Source organism: Scyliorhinus torazame, chromosome 11 (genome assembly GCF_047496885.1).
Source record: "Scyliorhinus torazame isolate Kashiwa2021f chromosome 11, sScyTor2.1, whole genome shotgun sequence".
Classification (NCBI taxonomy): domain Eukaryota; kingdom Metazoa; phylum Chordata; class Chondrichthyes; order Carcharhiniformes; family Scyliorhinidae; genus Scyliorhinus; species Scyliorhinus torazame.
The window spans coordinates 134,709,275-134,730,630 of record NC_092717.1 but is presented as its reverse complement, the minus strand read 5'-3'; the positions used below and the strand labels follow the sequence as shown (position 1 = coordinate 134,730,630).

Genomic DNA, 21,356 nt, shown 5'->3' with positions numbered 1-21,356 from the left:
TAGACTTGTTACATTTTCTATGAACAAGTAAATTAAGTGAATGAAAAAAAACAATTATCAGTAAAATTATGAACCTCATAACTGCAATCTTTCACTATCCCTTCATCGATTTCTGAACACGACTGCTACTGTTCCCAGCTATATTCATTTCCATTGCACCTCCTGCTAGAAGCTGTGGGTGATGTCATCAATGCAGTGGGCATATTGAAATTTTAGAAGAGGAGGTCTTATTCAAATGTTTTCTAACTTGTTGCAAAGAACAATGGTTCACCCTGGTGCTAACATTGCTACAGTGATGGAGTGAGGATTTGAACTTTAAATAAAGGGAGTCAGCAATTGTACAGGATAGGGCGTCAAATTCAATAACTTTCAAATGTTTTTTCAATTGGCAATGATTTTCTGAGAGGCCCTTGTTGTGCATGAGGTTATGTTAGTGATGCAAGATTCTAACATTTATTCATAACATACAACTCTCAATGCTTTTATGTTACTATTAGGAAGCCTTTCAAGTAACGTTTTTGAAATTAAAGGTTTCTGTACTATTTTATTATTTAAAGTCCAGTTCAAATATTTTGAACACAGCATGGCAGATCTCGGATTTATTTATGTGCATGCTAATAATATGGCTGAGCTGCATATTATTGATATATTTGTTCTTCATACACCTATTGCTTGAACAGCATTATTAGATAGCTCAACTAATTTGTTAAAAAAAAAATTTGAATACTTACGTAGTTTTACATTCTCTGACTTGAAGTAATCGGATCTGTTTGGTTGGATAAGAGGAGCAAATGAAACAGCCAATATGTTTTTGGTTTCCCATGTATTTTGTCCTGTGCGTATTATCTGAGTAAGCTGTAGTGAAGAAGGATGGCACTGGATAAGTAATGCAATGCCTTCTACAGATTGTTGTATTTTGTACAAGATACATTTTTCACAGGTAAGAGGGCTATAAACAGAGGCACATACTAAACACTGCAAATGCAACTGCTTTGCTATCAGCTGCTATTAAAAACATGCAATTAATGTCTATCACTAAATTCCATTGTTTTTTTTCTAGGTGCTTCTGAATACAGAACGAATCTTTGGCAATTATGGACTTATTTAAGCAATAGATATCTTGAACGTGAACATATGCATGCCTACCCCTACAGTTTGTTATTTTTATTTACGGGAATGTCAATATTTCAAACTCAATGGACTGCCCGTTGAACTACTAACAGTTGCGTTAATGAACATGTCAGAAAAAAAGTGAATGAGGAAGTTATAAAAATAAGAAATGCACTCAAGCAAAACATGAGGAAAGAGCAGAAGCATCCTGCTAAAGTAAATTACAAAAATGTTTTACAATGCTTATTTCTACATTTTTTTTTTTTTTTTTTAAATGTTTATGACAATGATTAGGCAAGGATAACTTTTTACTTTGATACAGTAATTGAATCAAGTGCTCCAAGGTAAAGAACAGTGTGGATTTAATATGGCAGCTCCTATTTCATTATTATTCTTCCCCCAACACAATTCCCAAATCAGTGATCTAGGCAAGGAGTAGACAGAAAGTTTAATGCTCATTGATGTTAAATAGGCAAACTTATTCTGTCGAGTACATCAATTAAGAATTGAATGAAGACTGCCCAAACTCATTTCAGATGAAAGCCTTCAATTTTGTAAATTTTGAATTCATTTTGTAGTTAAGCTCAGAGATGAAGCGACAACGTGCTAAAGTCTAGTCACATCACTTATACTCATCAACACAATGTTATTTTTCAATTTATGCAAATTACAATATAATTGTCATACTTCGATTTTGTACTTAATTTGAATAACAAAGCAGTGCTCATTTTGTGTTCCAAGGTGAAAAAATTGACAGTGTAATGCAGGCTTAAAAGTGAATGACACAAGGAGAGTTGGTGGAAGAAAAAGGATAAAGAAAGAAAAGCTGAATGAGGAGATGGGAGGACTATTTGGAGCCTGAGCACATATCGTAAATTCTAGGCTGACGAGAACTAATACACAACTGCACAAAATTTCTTACTTTGCACAGAAAGTTCATCTTTGAACTAAAGCACTATTCCTGCAGCCTCAACTCCACGAGGATCCACTAGGCAGTAAGAGAAATAGTGGTGAAACCTTGTGCCTGCACTTGCCATCCGCAGGATCTGCGTCGAGTGGCAAAACTCAAGAGAATCGAGAAACTAGATTCTCGCTGGAGAGATCGATTTTCCCCACCTCTCGCCGGCGATGTCATGAGATTCAGGCTCTTTCATTTTAATAAATCTGAATGGATTTAAATGTCATTAGTTGCCCACATCCCATCCCCCCCCCCCCCCCCGCCATCAAATGATTTCCCCCTCATTAAATATTCATACCGTGGCAGCATGTTTGGATACCTCTGGGGCACAGAGGTCAGTAGAGCCTCTGGGTGGTGTGGTGCATGCCCGGGGCACTGCCCTGACAGGTTGGCACAGTGCCAACCTGGCTGGGAAGGATTCCCGATACCTCGGGTCTGGGGGCCGTTAGGATGCAGCATATTTAAAGGGCACCCCAATCTTTTTGGAGCTGGTTGACAGTTTTTAGTGTCAGCCTGACACTTGCCAAATTCTGGCACGATTCTGCCCAGTGTGTCCGACAAATTTATGTTTTCCATGAGAATGCCTTTCACCTACGGCTTAAATATGTTTGCAATTGCCAAAGACGCTCATCATGCATTATTCAGATTTGTGTCTGAATACAACAGGTCACCTTGAATAACTATGGACAGAGATATTGAGTAAGTGACATCCAAAATTAAAAACTAGCAGTATCAATAATCGATGAAATTGAAAATCAGATGCTGTGGAAAATGGGCAGCTGGTTCAAGGCTGCTCATTTTGCAGCACTGCCAGAGATGAGTTTCTAATCCCAAGACATTTTCAAGGTAGATAACAGCATCAAGATGCTAATGACAACAGGGGGGGAAATACAGAAGCATTTTGCATCTAGGTAATATTGCAGAGTGCATTTGAGATGATGCAAAAGATAAGAAAGAATCAGCTCAATGGTACAATTTGCAAAATATGTTTGAATGCAAGGCGAGAAATTTTAGTGGTGGAAAAAACAACACTTCTCAATTCTGCCATGCTCAGTAGAAATTAGATTATGGTCGTTAAAAGTCATTTTACATTCATTCCTTCCAAAGGTAATTTTCAATCCATTAATTTGGGCTGGATATGAACTTGGGTCTCGCAGGCAATAGACCTTGGCTGATTTTATGAGTATTAATTTATATTAGAGACTGAATGAATGAGAGCCAATAAAATGAATGGATAAATTGTTGAATATTGCTTTAAAGGGCAACGGTACCTGATCTTCCATAGGCATAACAAGAATTCCACCAACTTTCAGAAAGATTTTCATGTAATTCTCATGATCCTTTTGAACTCCTGCTCCGCAATAAACACGGTCATACTGAAGACTGTCCGACAAAACATCCAAGCAGTTCCCAACCACAAACGCTGGCTCACAGAATTCAAACCTATTATTTAAAATTTTAACAAAATTATGCAAGAGTTACTATGCTTTTGGTAAATTGATATAAACTTGCCACTAGACTTCTGTACAAAACCCTCCCATTTTACAGGTAACTTCATGTCCAAATATGGCAGAACAACATCAATAATTTGATGTGCAAGATTGCAATGCTAACTTTTTTTAAAAAGCAAAATATAGTCAACAGTAACTTTTAACGCATTCTGCAAATAACAATTAAAATAATGAAACAGGATTGTGCTTTTTTGGGACACAGTTCACAGTTAAACAAGGTGTGAACCATCTTGGCTCACACATGAAGATTGGGTATGAGTAGATTGCACAGCAGTGCTGCTGCTATTCATGCAACCCTATAAATGTAAAAGTCTCCGGAAAAGAGGGAAGAAGATGATAACGTGCCTTGCATTATACTGATAGTACAAAATTGAAAAATAAATTGGCGTATTGTAAGACCCAACGTCATAGATAATTAGCTACCGTCCACAGGGGATCATGGATCTATTGGACAGAGACAATTGGTTGGTTATATACAGGTTCAAGGGGCACCACTCCAAGTCAGGGTGGCCAATTCTTCTAAAATAAAGTAACAAATACTTTGATTTTGGTGGCCATGAAAGCAGGAGGCTGGTTTCCAGGAGAGTGGGGTTGATGGGAAAATCACCAACAACTTTCCAAAGTGCTTCTCCAACTATTAAAATATTCAAATTAATAAATTATTACAATGAACATCTGTGCTTTAAATGATTTGTAAAAAAAATTATTTTAATTTACATATCTTGATTTTACTCAAGTTCTCCATATTTCCCAGTGACATAATACTGAATCATGTGTCCTGGCCCACGATGGCTCCACACGCTGCCCTCCCTTCTCTGGGGGCTCCAATCCAGCACCACCTTATGGCCAACATGAATGTGACTGTCCAAACATTATGGGACAAATAGAATCACAGAACAATAACTATAATCTAAATTAAGGGATGTTCCTGTAAAAAAAAAAGTTGGTCACCCTGTTGCAAGCATGGGGCGAGGTGCGGCCACAAGTCTCTATGGAGTAACATATTACAATACTGCACACTATTTCTTTTCAGATAAGTTTAATGTCCTTTTGAATCCTTAGATTGAACCTGCCTCTTGAAGGCAGTGTATTCCAGACCTTAACCACCCACTGCATGAAACAAAAAGGTTTTTCTCATACCACCAGTTACTTTAAATCTATGCCCACTAGTACGTGAGGCTTTCACAGATGGGAATAGCTATCCCCCATCTATTCAGTCCAGACCCTTCCTAATTTTGAACCCAGGACCTCAGAATATATTTTACAAATAAATGGCTTGAGGAAGGTTTTTTGTTCCCCAGAAACGTACACAGAATGAATTGCTGGATCTGCAATTTAAAAAAGGAAATCTCCAATGAAAATTCTTCGTAATTATTTTATGGAATTGTGGCATAGCAAGCAGAAAAATTGCACAGTAGCATTTGGCTTCCATGACTGCTCACATATGTTAATGTTCCTCTCTTAAATTTTGTGTCACATTCCTTGAAATCTGTGTCAATACCCTTCTCCTCAAAAAACAATACTTGTACGATGGTCCCTGTCCTTTTGGGGAAAGAAGCTATATTCTATGTTGGGTGCTGATCCCTTTAAAAACTAGGTTCTTCTACAAGATGATTTCTTGTAAAAAGCAACCAGATTCCAGTAATTTAGCATATGACCAAGTTGGTTGGGAGATAAACAATAGCAAGGGATCGTGCACACACGCGAGAAGGAGAGAGGTAAAGAGAAAGGAAGTTCTTAGATGCAAGGTACAAGACTCCAGAGAAGCTAAGAATTATGAGAGTCCTGAGCAGAGGTTTTTTCGTAATTTCTTTTGTGGGATATTGCTGCCAATGCCAGCATTTCTTATCATTCCTAATTGCCCTTCAAATGAATGGCCGTTAAAAGTAAACCACATTGCTGTGAATCTGGGGTCACCTGTAGACGAGACCAGGTAAGGATGGCAAATCTCCTCCCTCAACAACTTTAGGTAATATTCTTTTTCCACATCACTAATACACTTTCATGATCCCCATTGCAGGTACTAACTTTCAATTCCAATTCTTTTTGTACTTGGCCTCTCCTACTTCTCATCTACATGCTGCCCCTTGGTGCTATCATCCAAAAACAGAATATTGTTTCCGCGTGATGGCTGATGACACTCACTACCACCTCTTTTGAACCCTCCACTGTCTCTGTATTGGCCGCTTATCTGACCGACACCTGGTTCTGCACGAACAAAAATGTCCTCCAATTAGCTATTGGCAACATTGAAGCTATTGGGCGGGATTCTCCGACTCCCCCCGGGTCGGAGAATCAGCAGGGTGCGGCGTGAATCCTGCCCCCGCCGGCTGCAGAATTCTCCAGCGCCAGGATTTTGGCGGGGGCGGGAATCGCGCTGCGCTGGCCGGCGGCCGCTGGCAGCGGCCCCCCCCCCCCCGGCAATTCTCCTGCCCGCCCGTTTTTCGGCCAGTCCCGCTGGCATATATTACACCAGGTATTTGCCGGCGGGACCTGGCTGCGCGGGCGGCCTCGGGGGGATCTGGCCCCGGGAGGTGCCCCCATGGTAGCCTGGCCCGCGATCAAGACCCACTGATCCACGGGCGGGCCTGTGCCGTGGGGCACTCTATTCCTCCGCGCGGCTGCTCTGGTCCTCCACGAATGCTGATGCGGAGATGAACCCCCCAGCGCATGCGCCAACTCACGCCAGCAGGCGGAGGCCCTTCTGTGCCAGTTGGCGTGTCGCCAAGCCCCTTCCCCCACCGGCCGGCGTGGCTCAAACCACTCCAGCGCCGGCCTAGCCCCTGAAGGTGCGGAGGATTCCACACCTTCGTGGCAGCCCGACGCCGGAGTGGTTCACGCCACTCCTTCGCGCCGGAGTTGCCCGCCCTGCCGATTCCCACCCAATATCTTTGGTCCCTGACACAAACTACCCTCCTTCACTAGCAATTCGATCCCTTTTTCTGAGAAGGTGTCCCGAGGCCAAACAAGATTGCTCGCAACCTCAAATGACATAATTGGCCAAAATGAGCTTTCAACCATTAGCCTGCTGTCACCTATTTCCACCTTCACAATGTTACCCTTGTCCACCTCTGACTAAGCAATTCTTCTGCTGAAACCCTCAATGCTTTTGAACGCATACCTGACGAATCCTTGTTCAACGTCACATCGTTCAAAGCTCTGCTGCTCATGTCCGAACTTGTACCCAATGCCGGTTGCCCAATAACTCTTCTCATTAACCGAGAGCCAGTGTAGGCCAAACAGCAGCTCCATTTTAAAATGCTAACCTTGGCTTTCAAATCATTCCATGGTCTGGCTCCTCCCCCATCTCTGTAATCCCCTTCCAGCCCTTCAAACCGGAGATATCTTAGCTCTGAATCTTGGCCTCCTGCTCATCCTGAATTTTAACTGCTCCACCACCGATGGCCATGCCTGCAGATGTCTAAGACACGAGCTCTGGAATTCTGTCCCTCACTATCTTGATCTCGATACCTCACCTTCCTCCATTAAATTTACTTCTTAAAACTACTTTGTTGATTAAGCTTTTCGCCATCTGTCCCAATGTCTCCTAATGTAGCTTGGTATCATATTTTCTCTTATAATATATCTCAGTGAAGCACCTTTGGATATTTCAGTAAAATAATGGTGCATTATAAATGCATGTTGTTGTTTTTGCTCATCCTTAAGAAATTTCTCCTCGCTTTAAAAATTATATTGTCGTAGCTACATTTGGTAGACCAAGACAATATCTCAGGATTACCACTCGCAGGATTGCCATCCTTTCACGCAAAGATTGCACTTACAAAACATGCAAACTAAACACACAGATGATCCAATGAAAATAGATCCACAGAATAGACATGCATCCAAATCTTGGAGAAAGAAAAATAAATCAAATTTTAATAAAGCTAGGGCGAAACAAAGGATGGAGGATACAAGCTCAAATCACATCATACTTACTTATCAAAACTATCACTGTTCTTTATAAAATTTTCCAACTTTTCTGTGGCGTAATCTACAACATCAGCGTGAATCTCAATTCCATGGTTCAACCCAAAAGGACCTAGAAAGCAAAGGATATTTAAAGATCTGAAGATTACAAACCTTATTGAATTGAAACAATCTCTTTTCGCAACACAATACAGATCTGGGTGAGCAAAGCCAGTTAATCTATTAACCCATAATTCTAAATTTAAAAAAAAATTTTTTTATAAATCACCTCGACTCAGTGCTAGTACGTTCAGAGTCAGAGATTGTGAATTCAATTGTAAAGCTTGAACAAATAATCTAGATTGACATTCCAGTGTAATACTGAGTGAGAACTGCATTAATGCGCTGGACAGTAAATTGCGGTTCAATCGGTGTGCTCAGATGGACTTAAAAGATCCTGGGAAAGCTTTTAAAATGAGTTGGAAATTCTTCCAGTGTTCTAGCCAAATCTCTACCCCAATTAACACCATCAAAATATATTAGAAACAAATGTGCGGCTGTGTACAAATCCACAATGACCAGACAATAAGAATATTAATTAATTAATGACGTTAAGGTGGCCTGCCCTAAAATCTATTCCTGGTGTTGAAAATTCAACAAGGTGGTGCAATGGTTAGCACTGCTGTCTCACGGCGCCGAGGACCCAGATTCGATCCCGGCCCTGGGTCACTGTCCATGTGGAGTTTGCACATTCTCAGTGTCTGCGTGGGACTCACCCCCACAAACCAAAGATGTGCAGGGTAGGTGGATTGGCCATGTTAAATTGCCCCTCAATTGGAAAAAATAAGATTGGGTACTCCAAATTTTCTTTTTTAAATTCAGCAAGAACATTGATATTAATCCTAAATTTGCCTTTCACCAGCTTGAACCGTGACCATCACATTTTAGCTTGAAGTAATTTATTTTTTGTAAATCATATATACTTCAATTGCTTACTTTCATAACTGAAGAATTCAAGTATTTATCATTCATCAATCAATTTATTATGTTAGGGACCAGTCTGATTTTCCCATCAGACCTCCAGGGTTTGAATATCTAATTTGCATCGCTGGGATCAAAAATGGGCATTTTACCCAGATGAGCTCTAACTAGAGCACCAGACAGTTTCAACACAATATCTTCAGATTTGTAGTGTATTGACATACCTCGCTGTTATTAATGATTGAGATTTCAGTCAAAGACTATTTCTAATTTTGCACAGGACAATTTTTTTTCAGAGGATGTCTAATACAGAAGAGAATTGCATCAATTACAAGACAACATGCAGAGTAGACATGTAATTGGCAAATGAATTTCAACGCGAGTGTAACATATTCAATTTTGGTAAAATAAGTAAGGTCACATATTGCTTGGAAAACAAAAACCTAAATGGAATAGAAAAATAAAAGAATCTGGTATTACAAATAGATCACTGAAACATAGCACGAGTCCCAAATATGTACAAGTGTACCACCTGTGCAGCCCGCCGAGCCTGGTCAGCCATTTAATGAATCATACCTAATTTGTGGCCTAACTCCATATTTTGGAGGGTCGATGCAGACCCGATGGGCCAAATGGCCTTCTGCACTGTAGGGATTCAATGATCTGTTTCTATAATCTATGATGTGGAGATGCCGGTGTTGGACCAGGGCAGGCACAGTAAGAAGTCTTACATTACCAAGTTAAAGTCCAATAGGTTTGTTCTGAATCACTAGCTTTCGGAGCGCAGCTCCTTCCTCACCCGAGGAAAGAAGTGCGCTCGGAAAGCTAGCGATTCGAAACAAATCTGATGGACTTTAACCTGGTGTTGCAAGACTTCTTTCTATAATGTATTACCTGCCTTTGGCCCATATCCCTGAATATCTTTGCTGAACAAAAATCTATCTATCTCAGATTTAAAATTAACAACTGTTCTAGCTTCAACAGCTGTTTGCCTTCCAAACCTTTAACACCTTTTGAGTGAAGAAGTGCTTCCGAACATCGCTCCTGAATGGTCTAGCCCTAATTTTTAAGAGTATGCTCCCTATAGTTTTAGAATCTCCAACCAGAGGAAATAGTTTATCTTTATCTACCCTGTCTTTCCCTATTAATATATCGAATACTTAGATCAGATCACCCCATAACCTTCTAAATTCACAAGATTTCACGGTTTTGAAGATTTACTGTACAAATTCAGCAAAGTTAAACAATGTACAATATCGGTCTTATACTCTATATTCAGAATTAACATGAGGTAGCTATGAATTAACAGGCAAACGGTGATCGACCACATCACATTGCATATTAGGTGGAATCAAGATAGATCCCACCGATTTCTCGCACTGTATCCAGATGTCAGTGACCACTGGGAGTTACAAAATCTCAGTAAAACCTCTTCCCCTCTGGAGGGATTTCAACTCTTTCATTTTTGAAGATCTCACCTCTGAATTCCCTCAAAAGCTGTTCTGACTCGGACTGCCCCAGCAACTGCTACCTCACGATGGTTCAATTCCTTCTCCCGAGACTGTGGTCCATGAGATTCTTAAACTTACCCTTTCATCTTTAATCACCAGCATGCTCCCAACTTTCACAAACCGCTAGCTTCACTAAGCTGGCACTGCCCCGGGTTTCTCCGAACTCCAGTCTCCTGGTTGCACTGAGCTATAAATGGCTTCCAGGGCTTCTCAGAGTCCCAACTGTCGTCAGCACAGCAATCTTCTGTAACGTTCTCAGTGCCCAAAGACTTCTCCTGAGCACAGACTGTACCGACCAGCTCTGATAGTTGCAAACCACATGACATCCAAACTGCAATCATCAAATGCGCCGGACGGCTCCAAGGGCTTTTCAGAAACCTAACTGCCTGGAGCCTGCTAACAGCTGCACAATTTTGGCATGGAGCCTCTTCCCCTGCTGCAGACTCCCAGCAAACACACTGATAGATTGAAACCAGAAAACCTTCTTGTGCTCCACCCATCTCCATGACTACATAGGCTTTGACAGTTCACTGAACGCTTTTAAATTAATTCAGATTCAACTCCCAAAGCAAAACATCTCTCTGGACTGCACTTAATTTTAAGCACTGAAAATGCCACGTCTCCAATTTTCCGGCTAACTAAAGCCCTGCTGTTTTATGACACTTAATTTTCTAGCTGTTAAGCCCGTATGTTAATATGGTCCCGGCCTTTTACTTCAAGCTACTTTAGTTACACTTATCCCATTTTCTACAGTTAAAACCTTAATCTTCCTAAAACTTCCTATTCTACCTCTAGAATAATAACGTGAACCAATAAACTCAATATTTGTCACAGGATCGCACTACCACTATCTATCAAGGCGGCACAGTAGTTAGCACTGCTGCCTCACAGCACCAGGGACCCAAATTCGATTTTGGCCTTGGTTGATTGTGTGGAGTTTGCAGATTCTCCCCGTGCCTGCGTGGGTTTCCTCTGGGTGCTCCAGTTTCCTCCCACAGTCCAAATATGTGCAGGTGGATTGGCTATGATCAATGTGCGGGGTTACGGGGATAGGGCAGAGGAATGGGCCTAGGTGGTGTGATCTTTCTCGAGTGTTGGTGCAGACTTGATGGACCAAATGGACTCCTTCTACGGATTCTATAGTTTGGGAACATTTGACCTAAACCACTTCAATATCATTATAGTTCGCAAATAATGATAGCAATATATTACCAAAATGACATCAGTATCGAATCTAAGTAGATCAGTGTTTTCACACAAAATCAATCTTAATTTGACCAAGATTCTTAGGGCACACAGTCGGGTTTATTAAATTGCTGGGAGCAACAAATTTAGGTCAATATCAAAGTAGCCTAACGGAACCGAGATTCTTACAACAAGCTAAGCACTCAAATCAGAAAAGCCCTAATGGTAGTGAGGTAACAGATTAAAATTACCAAATGTAGTTCCATTGTGTAGTAAAATTTAATTTCATCCATAAACTAGGATAACATTCTTAATGTGGAATCATTGGAGATTAGCGGTCACAATATAGCATTGCAATTATTTGGTAATCAGCAAAAATAAGAACAGGGACAAAAATCGATACTATTTCAAAATCGCATCAGGAAAACAGAAGTAGACAAAAAGCACTGCTCAACAAGAGGTTAGGCCTTTCTTCTTTTTGAATATGTAAATCTTCCACACAACACAAAGTTAAATTTAGCTTGATTGGCTTCCTGAAAATCATGTGATTTTAGTACACAAATAATTGTCATGTCAGGAATGGGCACTTGTCACATCCAATTCCATTCAATACAACTGTAGTGCTAATTTATTTTGATTTCAAGCTCAACACTTAACGCATTAAGTAGCCAGAAACCTCATAACCTGGTTGTTGGGTCCTGTAGTCCTTTACCAATTGGAGAATGCATATCAAATATTGGAATATTGTGTACAATTCTGGTCGCCACACTACCAGAAGGATGTGGATACTTTGGAGAGGGTACAGAAGCAGTTTACTAAGATGTTGCCTTTATGGAGGGCATAAGCTATGAGTAGAGGCAAGATAAACTCAGTCTGTTCTCACTGGAATGACGGAGATTGAGAGGCAACCTGATAAGAGGTCTACAAGATTATAAGTGGCATGGACAGAGTGCATGGACAGATGCTCTTTCCGAGGGTAGGAGAGTTAAGTACTAGGGGACAAAGGTTTAAAGTGTGTGGGGAAAAGTTTAGAATAAATGTGCGAGGCAATTTTTATTTTATTTTTTAGAGGATGGTAAATATATGGAACATGCTGCCTGGGGGGGCAGTGGGAGCACGTACGATAGCAGCATTGGAGGGGCATATAGATAAATATATGAATAGGGTGTGAATGGAAGGATATGACTCCGTAAGTGCATATGGTTTTAGATCAGTCAGGTACCTTGGTCGGCGCAGGCTTGGAGGGCCGAAGGGCCAGTTCCTGTGGTGTACTGTTCTTTGTTAAAGTGGAAAGATCCAATAGATAGATAATTCACCATCCAACAGGTGCAGAGTAAAGATGCCAAGGTCCCTATAGAAAATCCAAAACACCCACTGCCAGACAGACAGCCATGATATTATTATGTACAACAAATCAACCTTAACCAGTAATGCACAGTAAATATTTCAGTATTATTCCAGGTACCTGCCTTGCAAATGGAACTTGATCTAGAGATGCCAGGAAACCTCACTAGTGTTCTTTCCTGAAAGAAGGTACCAATGTAAAATGCCCTCCAGCCACCATTTATCCACTATTCAATTATTAGCATACCGTAGATCGTTCAGCTTTAGGAAACAGACAACAGGCTAGACTTTTAAAGATACTCAGTTTTGTTGTCACAGCACTTTAAAGCTCTGTGAACATCATCACAGTGAAATCTGCAGATATAGCTGCAGATAAAACACAGCAAAAATTCCTTTACTCAACAATTCAGGACAAGTGGTCTGCTTGATTGACACCACATCCACCATTAAACATTAACTCCCTACATCGGTGTTATTCAAACTTTTTTTCCCATGACCCATTTTTGCCAACCGGCCAACCTTTGCGACCCACGCCACATTCACCTTTAATGTGAAGGGGGAGCCTGCTTGGTTGTAATACGTCCACGGAGGCAGACGTCCCGTCACCAGAATTCCTTTTATTTACAAACCCAACAGCAGAACAACCATAACCATTCAGTCTGCTGTCTACACCGGGAGTGCAGAAGATCTGACATATACACAGAAAGGGGTTCCCTGATTGGGCCACTAATGAGGGAACTCGTATTCTAATTAGTCAATCTCAAAGGCCTGGCGTAAGTCATTACACCGGTCCTCATGATCTCACTACAATCAGGTTCACAAGAGGAAAGGGCAATGTACATATCATGTGCAGACTTCAGCCAGTTCTTCTGTGCCATCTTCATCTTTGTGAGAATGGAAAATCCAACCTCGCACATGTAAGTCATCATGAAGGGCAATAGCAACAAAATGCTTGTTTGACTCAGCACTGGATACTCCTGGGAGATGCTATTCCAGAATGCGGTCAGCCTCATGGGCTTTTGGCGTGTTTTTAATGCGCTGTCACAAGTCAGGTACTATAGCTTAGTCTTTTGTTTTGGAATCAGCTGTAAGTTAATAGCTGACTCTCGGTCTCAAGCTCAAAAGAAATTTTTGACCCACTACTTCTCTTTCAAAATTGGAAACTTCTCTTATTTGCCAGTACTTCCCTGCATATAACACACATGGGCTTTGCATCCTTATTTGCAGTGGCACACTTGACAAGCCGTACCTTAAGACGTCATCTTTATACTGCTTGGTTCCCAAATTACGTTTCTTCTTCGTACGCTGATAACCAGAGCCTGGAGCTCTATACAGAGCTAACACTAGTACTGATCAGTCCTGCCTTGGGACTCTCCTGATTGATCATCCAACTCAATAGACTAATCCCGTTTCCCCCCCAATATCCTTTGATCTCTTTCGCCCCAAGTGCTATATCCAACTGATTCTTGAAAACATAATGTTTTGGCCTCAACTACTTCCTGTGGTAATGAATTCCATAGACCGACAACTCTCTGGGTCAAGAAATTTCTCCTCATCTCTGTTCTAAATGGTCTACCCCATATCTTCAGACTGTGATCCCTAGTCCTGGTCACCCCACCCCCAACGGGAAAATCCTTCCTGCATCTACCTGGTCTAGTCCTGCTAGATTTTATAGGTTTCTATGAAATCCCCCCTCATTCTTCTGAACTCCACGGGCAGCACATGGCAGTGGTTATCACTGCTGCCGACAGGGCTGAGGACCCGGTTTCAAATCCCGGCCCTGGGTCACTGTCCGTGTGGAATTTGCACATTCGCCCTGTGTCTGCGTGGGTTTCACCCCCACAACCCAAAAATGTGCAGGTTAGGTGGATTGACCACGCTAAATTGTCCCTTAATTGGAAAAATAAATAATTGGGTACTCTAAATTTATATTAAAAAAGATGAGAAAATTCTTCTGAACTCCAGCGAACACAAACCAAACCAATTTAATCTCTCTTCAAACGTCAGTCCCATCCCAGGAATCAATCTGATAAACCTTCGCTGCACCCCCTCTAGAGCAAGAACATCTTTCAGATAAGGAGACCAAAACTGCATACAATATTCCAGGTGTGGCCTCACCAAGGCCCTGTATAATTGCAGCAAGACATCCCTGTTCCTGTACTCTAATCCTCTCATAATGTAGGCCAGCATACCATTTGCCTTCTTTACTGCATACTGTACCGGCATGCTTACCTTCAGTGACTGGTGTATGAAGACACCCAGGTCTCGTTGCACATTCCCCTCTCCCAATTTATGGCCATTCAGATAATAGTTTTGCCTTCTCATTTTTGTTACCAAGGGGATAACCTCACATTTCTCCAAATGATACTGCATCTGCCATTCATTTGTCACTCAACTTGTCCAAATCACACTGAAGGATCTCTGCATCCCTCTCACACATCTCACCCTCCCACCTAACTTCCTGTCATTTGCAAATTTGGAGATATTATTCATCGAGTCTGCACCGGCTCTTGGAAAGAGCACCCTACCCAAGGTCAACACCTCGACCCTATCCCCATAACCCAGTAACCCCACCCAACACTAAGGGCAATTTTGGACACGAAGGGCAATTTATCATGGCCAATCCACCCAACCTGCACATCTTTGGACTGTGGGAGGAAACCGGAGCACCCGGAGGGAACCCACGCACACACGGAGAGGATATGCAGACTCCGCACAGTGACCCAAGCTTGAATCGAACCTGGGACCCTGGAGCTGTGAAGCAATTGTGCTATCCACAATGCTACCATGTTGCCCGTTTATGTCTGCCAATCAGTTTTCGATCCATTTCAATACACTATCCCTAATCCCATGCGCTTTAAAGGCAGCAGATGCATGGGAACACCACCACCACCACCTGCAATCCCCTCCAATTCGCACACCATCCTGACTTGGAATTATATCCCTATTCTTTCACTATCACTGGATCAAAACCCTGGAACTCCCTTTCTAACGGCAGAGTGAGTGAACCTACACCATATGGTCTGCCACGATTGAGAAAAGCAGCTCATCGCCACCTTCTTTAAAGGGTAATTAGGGGTGGGTAATAAATGACGGCCTAGCCAGTGAAGCCCACATTCCATGAAAGAATTTTTAAAAATAGTTGGAACTGCAAATCATATATCGTATACTCAGACATAAAAACAGTGTTCACATACGTTTTGGGACCTTTTCCACCTTATTCCAAATAAGTTTTTTATTTTGATTAATTCCCATAAGCAAGATGTAGTTCCCCATAGTAAAGAACAACAAACAAAAAACCTTGCTGTTAACTATTGTCGCTACTCAGACTCTGTGCCTGCCCAGAATTAATAAGTGAATATATATTTATATAACAGAATTACACCTTGTGCACATCAGATACTTATTGAAAAATAAAGAACTTATGTACCAGGCTATTATTCTGTGATTAACTTCCTTATCTGCAGTTTTGCCACAGTATTCAGCAATCTATCTTTTTTCTGAAGGTTCAAACTGGAATGACTCAACTCAACTGGAATAATTTTAGTTTATTAAATACGCTTGAAAACAGTTGGCAAAGCTTCATGGATTTCAATGAACAACATTCAAGAGTAACAGTCAGTCATATATCATTGGACAATTCACATGGTGTGCATTTGTTTGAATGCGACTTGGCTGTTTTCCTCTCTGCTAAAAAGCCAGACCAAACTGTCCTAAACATCTGCATCAAATTAGGCTGAGACATGGAATTTAACCACAGTGTGTTTTTAAACTCTTTGTTCTAGATTTTCAAATCTGGCTGAATAACTGCCAATTTGGCAACAAGCAGATCTTCTGGGTTCAGGTTCACTTAAATATTTGGGAGTGCTTGGCTGTATTTCTGCAGTCACTAGATCATGAATCTCCTCGGAAGGGGAACAAAATTGCTGTAGCATCAGCATAAAGTGACCATGGTACCTTACCACCAATCCAACATCAAGTATTATCGGCATAGAAAATCCAGATGTTTTGTGAACTGCCTTCATTGCACATGTGTCTTGAGTCTGCAGACAATAACTAATTTTTCACCCTGATAGGATAAAGTTTGGTAATAGCTCCTGTAATGGAGGAGATTGCTGCAAGAGATTCCTTTCAAAAACCACTTAGAGACCTTCAGAGTCCAAATACTGTACTGTTTACCAAGAAGAGAGAATTCCAGAAAAATCATCAATTAAGATTCACCTAAAATATCTCAAACAAGCAGAAGCCAAAGATAATATGCTAATTAGTGATGTTACTGGACTAATAGTCCTGAGGCCTGGACTGTGGCAATTTAAGAATTTGAATCTAGCTTTAAAATTCCAGTAATATAAAGCTGGTACCTGTAAAAATAAAAGGTGACCATGAAATTCTCAGATTATCATGACAATCCAACTGGTTAACTAATGTCCCATAGAGTAGGGCACCTGGGGCTGAATTCCCATTCAGCCGAACAAGCATTATAGATGGGTTTGCAGGCAATCTGGCAGAGAGCGGCATACCGATTTGCCAAGATGTTCCCACCATTTTCATAAGAGGCTGCTTTTGTTAGGGGGGGGGGGGGTTCAAGAGTAGGCGGCAACCCACCCACATGCAGCAGCGTAGGCTACTCAACGAGCCCAAGAACCTATTATGGCCACTCTTCCGATACCGACTGGAATTTTCAAGTTGGCATGCAGGACTCCTTGCTGAAGCCAAAATTTGGCAGACTAATGGAGACTACCAGCAGGCAGCAAACTATAGGCTCAGTGCTCCTTTATAACTCCTACTAGACCTCCAGCCTCAGGAGTTTACCAACCATTCTAAATTGGACAGCAAAGGCACCATCTGATCACCTTCTTAAAAATTGCTCTGGAACCAGGCAATGATGCTATGTGGGATCAGGAACCAGGAACCAAAAAAATACAATATGAGGATCCTGACACATAAATAAAATCTCAGCCCTTGCTGACTTTACCTGGTCTGTCATAGGTGAATCTTGTCCTATGTCAACATGGATCCCATTGTGGGATCACCTTCACCACATGGACTGAAGCAATTCCAAATTTCTCACCATCGCCCTAATGTAATTAGGGATAAGTCTCAACAGTAACAACACACCAAAATAATGTTTGAAAATCCACAGATAATTTCAAGGCTCCCTTGTAACTTCCAGGATAACTGAAAGCTAAATCATCAGAAGTCTTGTTTCTCAAGCAGTCACAAATTGTTGCAAGCAATTCCATACAGGTCATTCTCTGCCAAAACCCGTCCAACGATATGCATCAGCTGAAATAATCAATCTGCATGGAATAATATCCTTGGGATATTACACATCAGGGAATAACTTTAGATTATTTTTTCAACTGGCAAATGTCAAAAGGTTCATGCTGGACAATCTATTTTGAGTACAGTCAGTTTTCATATATCAAATCAAGGAATTTTAACAATGGCATGGCCATGTAAGGGAAGGCAGTGACAGACTGATAATGTCACTGGATTAGTAACCACAGGCCCAGGCTAATGCTCTGGGGACACAGGCTTGAATTCCACCATCGTAGCTTTTGGAATTTAAATTCAATTAATAAACCTGGAATTAAAGCTACTCTAAGATCACAAAACCATAGTTAATTTTGTTAAAACCAATCTGGTTCACTTATGTCCTCAAAGAAGGAAATCTACAGTATTATTTGGTTTGGCTTACATAATAATAATCGCTTACTGTCACAAGTAGGCTACAATGAAGTTACTGTGAAAAGCCCCTAGTCGCCACATTCCGGCGCTTGTTCGGGGAGGCCGGTACGGGAGTTGAACCCGCACTGCTGCCTTGTTCTGCATCACAAGCCAGCTGTTTATCCCACTGTGCGTGACTCCAGACCTGCAGTAATGTGGCTGACTCTTAAATGCTCTCTGAAATGGCCTCGCAAGCCATTCAAGTTTTATAAAACTGCAACGAAATCTCAAAGAAATGGAAGGACCAACCAGCATTGACCTCTGCACTGGAAATAACAAATCACACCGAGCCCCGTCGACCCAGCAAAATCCTCCTTACTAACATCTGGAGAATGTGCCAAATTTTAGAGAGCTGTCCCACAGACTAGTCAAGCAACTTAGTCATACTCCCGAAATCATAACGCGCCAAGTCCCAGGCATGACTACTCCAGGTAATCCCTGTCCGACCAAGTTGACAGCACAGTGGTATACAGTCCAGAGGGAGCTACCCTGCGAGTCCTTAACATTGACTATGGGTCCCATGAAGTCTCATGGTATCAGGTCAAACATGGGCAAGGAAACCTCCTGTCCTGCCAGTTACCACCTACCATCCCCCCACAGTACTCCATATTGAACACCACTTGGAGGATGAACGGAGAGTGGCAAGGGCATAGAAGGGAGGTGAATTTCAATATCCATCACCAAGAGTGGCTTGGTAGCAGCTCTACTGACCTGACTCTAAAGGATATAGCTGCAAGACAGGGTTTTGACAGGTGGTGAGAGAAGCTACAAGAGGGGAAAAACCTCACCAATCCCCCGGTCACAGATGCAACTGTCCATGACAGTACTGGTAAGAATGACCACCGTACAATCCTTGTGGAGATGAAGTCCCATGTTCACACAGAGGATACACTCCATTCTATGTAGCACTACTACCATGTTAAATGGGATAGATTTCAAACAGATCCAATAACTCAAAACTGGGCATCTACGAGGCACTGTGCACTATCAGCAGCAGAATAATTGCATACAACCACAATATGTAACCTAATGGCGCAGCACATGCCCCACTATCATTACCATCATGCCAGTGGATCAACTCTGGTTCAATTAAGAGTTCAAGGAGGCAGGTCAGGAAAAGCGCCAGCCATTACGGAGACATGGATTTCACAGGGGCAGGAATGGTTGTTAGATGTTCCAGGGTTCACATGTTTTAAGAATAGGGAGGGAGGTAAAAGAGGAGGGGGAGTGGCACTGTTAATTAGGGAGTGCATCACAGCTGCAGAAAAGGAGATAGTCGAGGAGGGTTTGTCTGCTGAGTCAGTATTGGTGGAAGTCAGAAACAAGAAAGGAGCAGTCACTTTATTGGGAGTTTTCTATAGACTCCCAGTAGTAGCAGAGAGATTTGGACGGCAGATCTTGGAAAGGTGCAGAAGTAATAGAGTTGTTGTCATAGGTGACTTTAACTTCCCCAATATTGACTGGAACATCCTTAGTGCAAATGGTTTGGATGGAGCAGATTTTGTCAGGTGTGTAAGGAAGGATTCCTGACTCAATATGGAGATAGGCCAGGTGTCAGATGTCCCGGTGGGAGATCATTTCGGTGACAGTGACCACAACTCCTTGACCTTTACCATAGTCATGGAGAGGGATAGGAACAGACAGTATGGGAAGGTATTTAATTAGGGGAGAGGAAATTATACTGCTATTAGACAGGAGCTGAGGAGCATAAATTGGGAGCAGTTGTTCTCGGAGAAATGCACAAAAGCAATGTGGGAGTTGTTTAAGGAGCACTTGCTGCGAGTGCTGGATAGTATTGTCCCACTGAGACAAGGAAGAATGGTAAGGTGAAGGAGCCTTGGAAGACAAGAGAAGTGGAGCTTCTAGTCAAGAGGAAAAAGGAAGCTTTTGTAAGGTTGAGGAAGCAAGGATCTGGCATGGCTCTAGAGGGTTACAAGGTAGCCAGGAAGGAACTCAAATGGGCTTAGGAGAGCTATATGGCATGAAAAAGCCCTGGTGGGAAGGATGAGGGAAAACCCCAAGGCGTTCTACATTTATGTGAGAAATAAGAGGATGAACAGAGTGAGAGTAGGGCCGATCAGGGATCGTGGAGAGAACTTGTGCCTGGAGTCTGAGGAGGTAGGGGAGGCCCTAAATGAATATTCTGCTTCAGTATTCACTAGAGAGAGAGAGGGACCTTGTTGCTAGTGAGAACAGTGTGATCCGGGTTAATAGGCTCGACTGGTTGATATTAAGAAAGAGGATGTGCTGGAAATTTTCAACAGCATCAGGATAGATAAGTCCCCTGGGCCTGACGGGATATACCAAAGGTTACTACAGGAAGCGAGGGAGGAGATTGCTGCGCCGTTGGTGATGATCTTTGCATCCACTTTCCACTGAAGTAGTACCGGATGATTGGAGGGAGGCGAATGCTGTTCCCCTGTTCAAGAAAGGGAATAGGGAAAACCCTGGGAATTACATTCCAGTCAGTCTGATGTCTGTGGTGAGCAAAATATTGGAAAGAATTCTGAGAGTAAGGATTTATGATTATTTAGAAAAATATAGTTTGATTAAAGATAGTCAGCATGGTTTTGTGAGCGGCAGGTCATGCCTCACAAGCCTCATTGAATTCTTTGAGGATGTGACGAGACACATTGATGAAGGACAGGCAGTGGATGTGGTGTATATGGATTTCAGGCATTTGATAATGTTCCACGTGGTCGGCTCACAAGTCAGGGGGCATGGGATTCAGGGACATTTGGCTGTCTGGATACAGAATTGGCTGGCCGAAAGAAGACAGCAAGTGGTAGTGGATGGAAAGTATTCCGCCTGGAGGTCAGTGACCAGTGGTGTCCTGCAGGGATCTGTGCTGGGACCTCTGCTCTTTGTGATTTTTATAAATGACTTGGATGAGGAAGTGGAAAGGTGGGTGAGTAAGTTTGCCGATGGCACGAACGTTGGTGGAGTTGTAGATAGTGTTGAGGGCTGTTGCAGGTTACAACAGGACATTGACAGGATGCAGAGCTGGGCTGAGAAGTGGCAGATGGAGGTCAACCTAGATAAATGTGAAATTATTCATTTTGGAAGGCCAAATTTGAATGCTGAATACAGGGTTAAAGGCTGGATTCTTGGAAGTGT

The 21,356-nt window shown here is 42.0% G+C and overlaps 1 protein-coding gene across 5 annotated transcripts in view; it reads right to left on the bottom strand.

The window, feature by feature from the left end:
* pcmtd1 (protein-L-isoaspartate (D-aspartate) O-methyltransferase domain containing 1) overlaps positions 1 to 21,356 on the bottom strand; it is an 87,801-nt gene that overhangs the window by 12,017 nt on the left and 54,428 nt on the right. For all 5 annotated transcript variants that reach the window (XR_011933397.1, XM_072467788.1, XM_072467789.1 and 2 more), the window contains 3 exons: positions 7,519 to 7,621; positions 3,340 to 3,511; positions 732 to 855 (listed from right to left, as the gene is read on the bottom strand). Coding sequence is in view for 4 of the 5 variants with exons in the window: in XM_072467788.1 (XP_072323889.1) it covers positions 732 to 855; positions 3,340 to 3,511; positions 7,519 to 7,621 (399 nt within the window). In the remaining variant the exon portion in view is untranslated. The remainder of the gene's footprint in view (positions 1 to 731; positions 856 to 3,339; positions 3,512 to 7,518; positions 7,622 to 21,356) is intronic.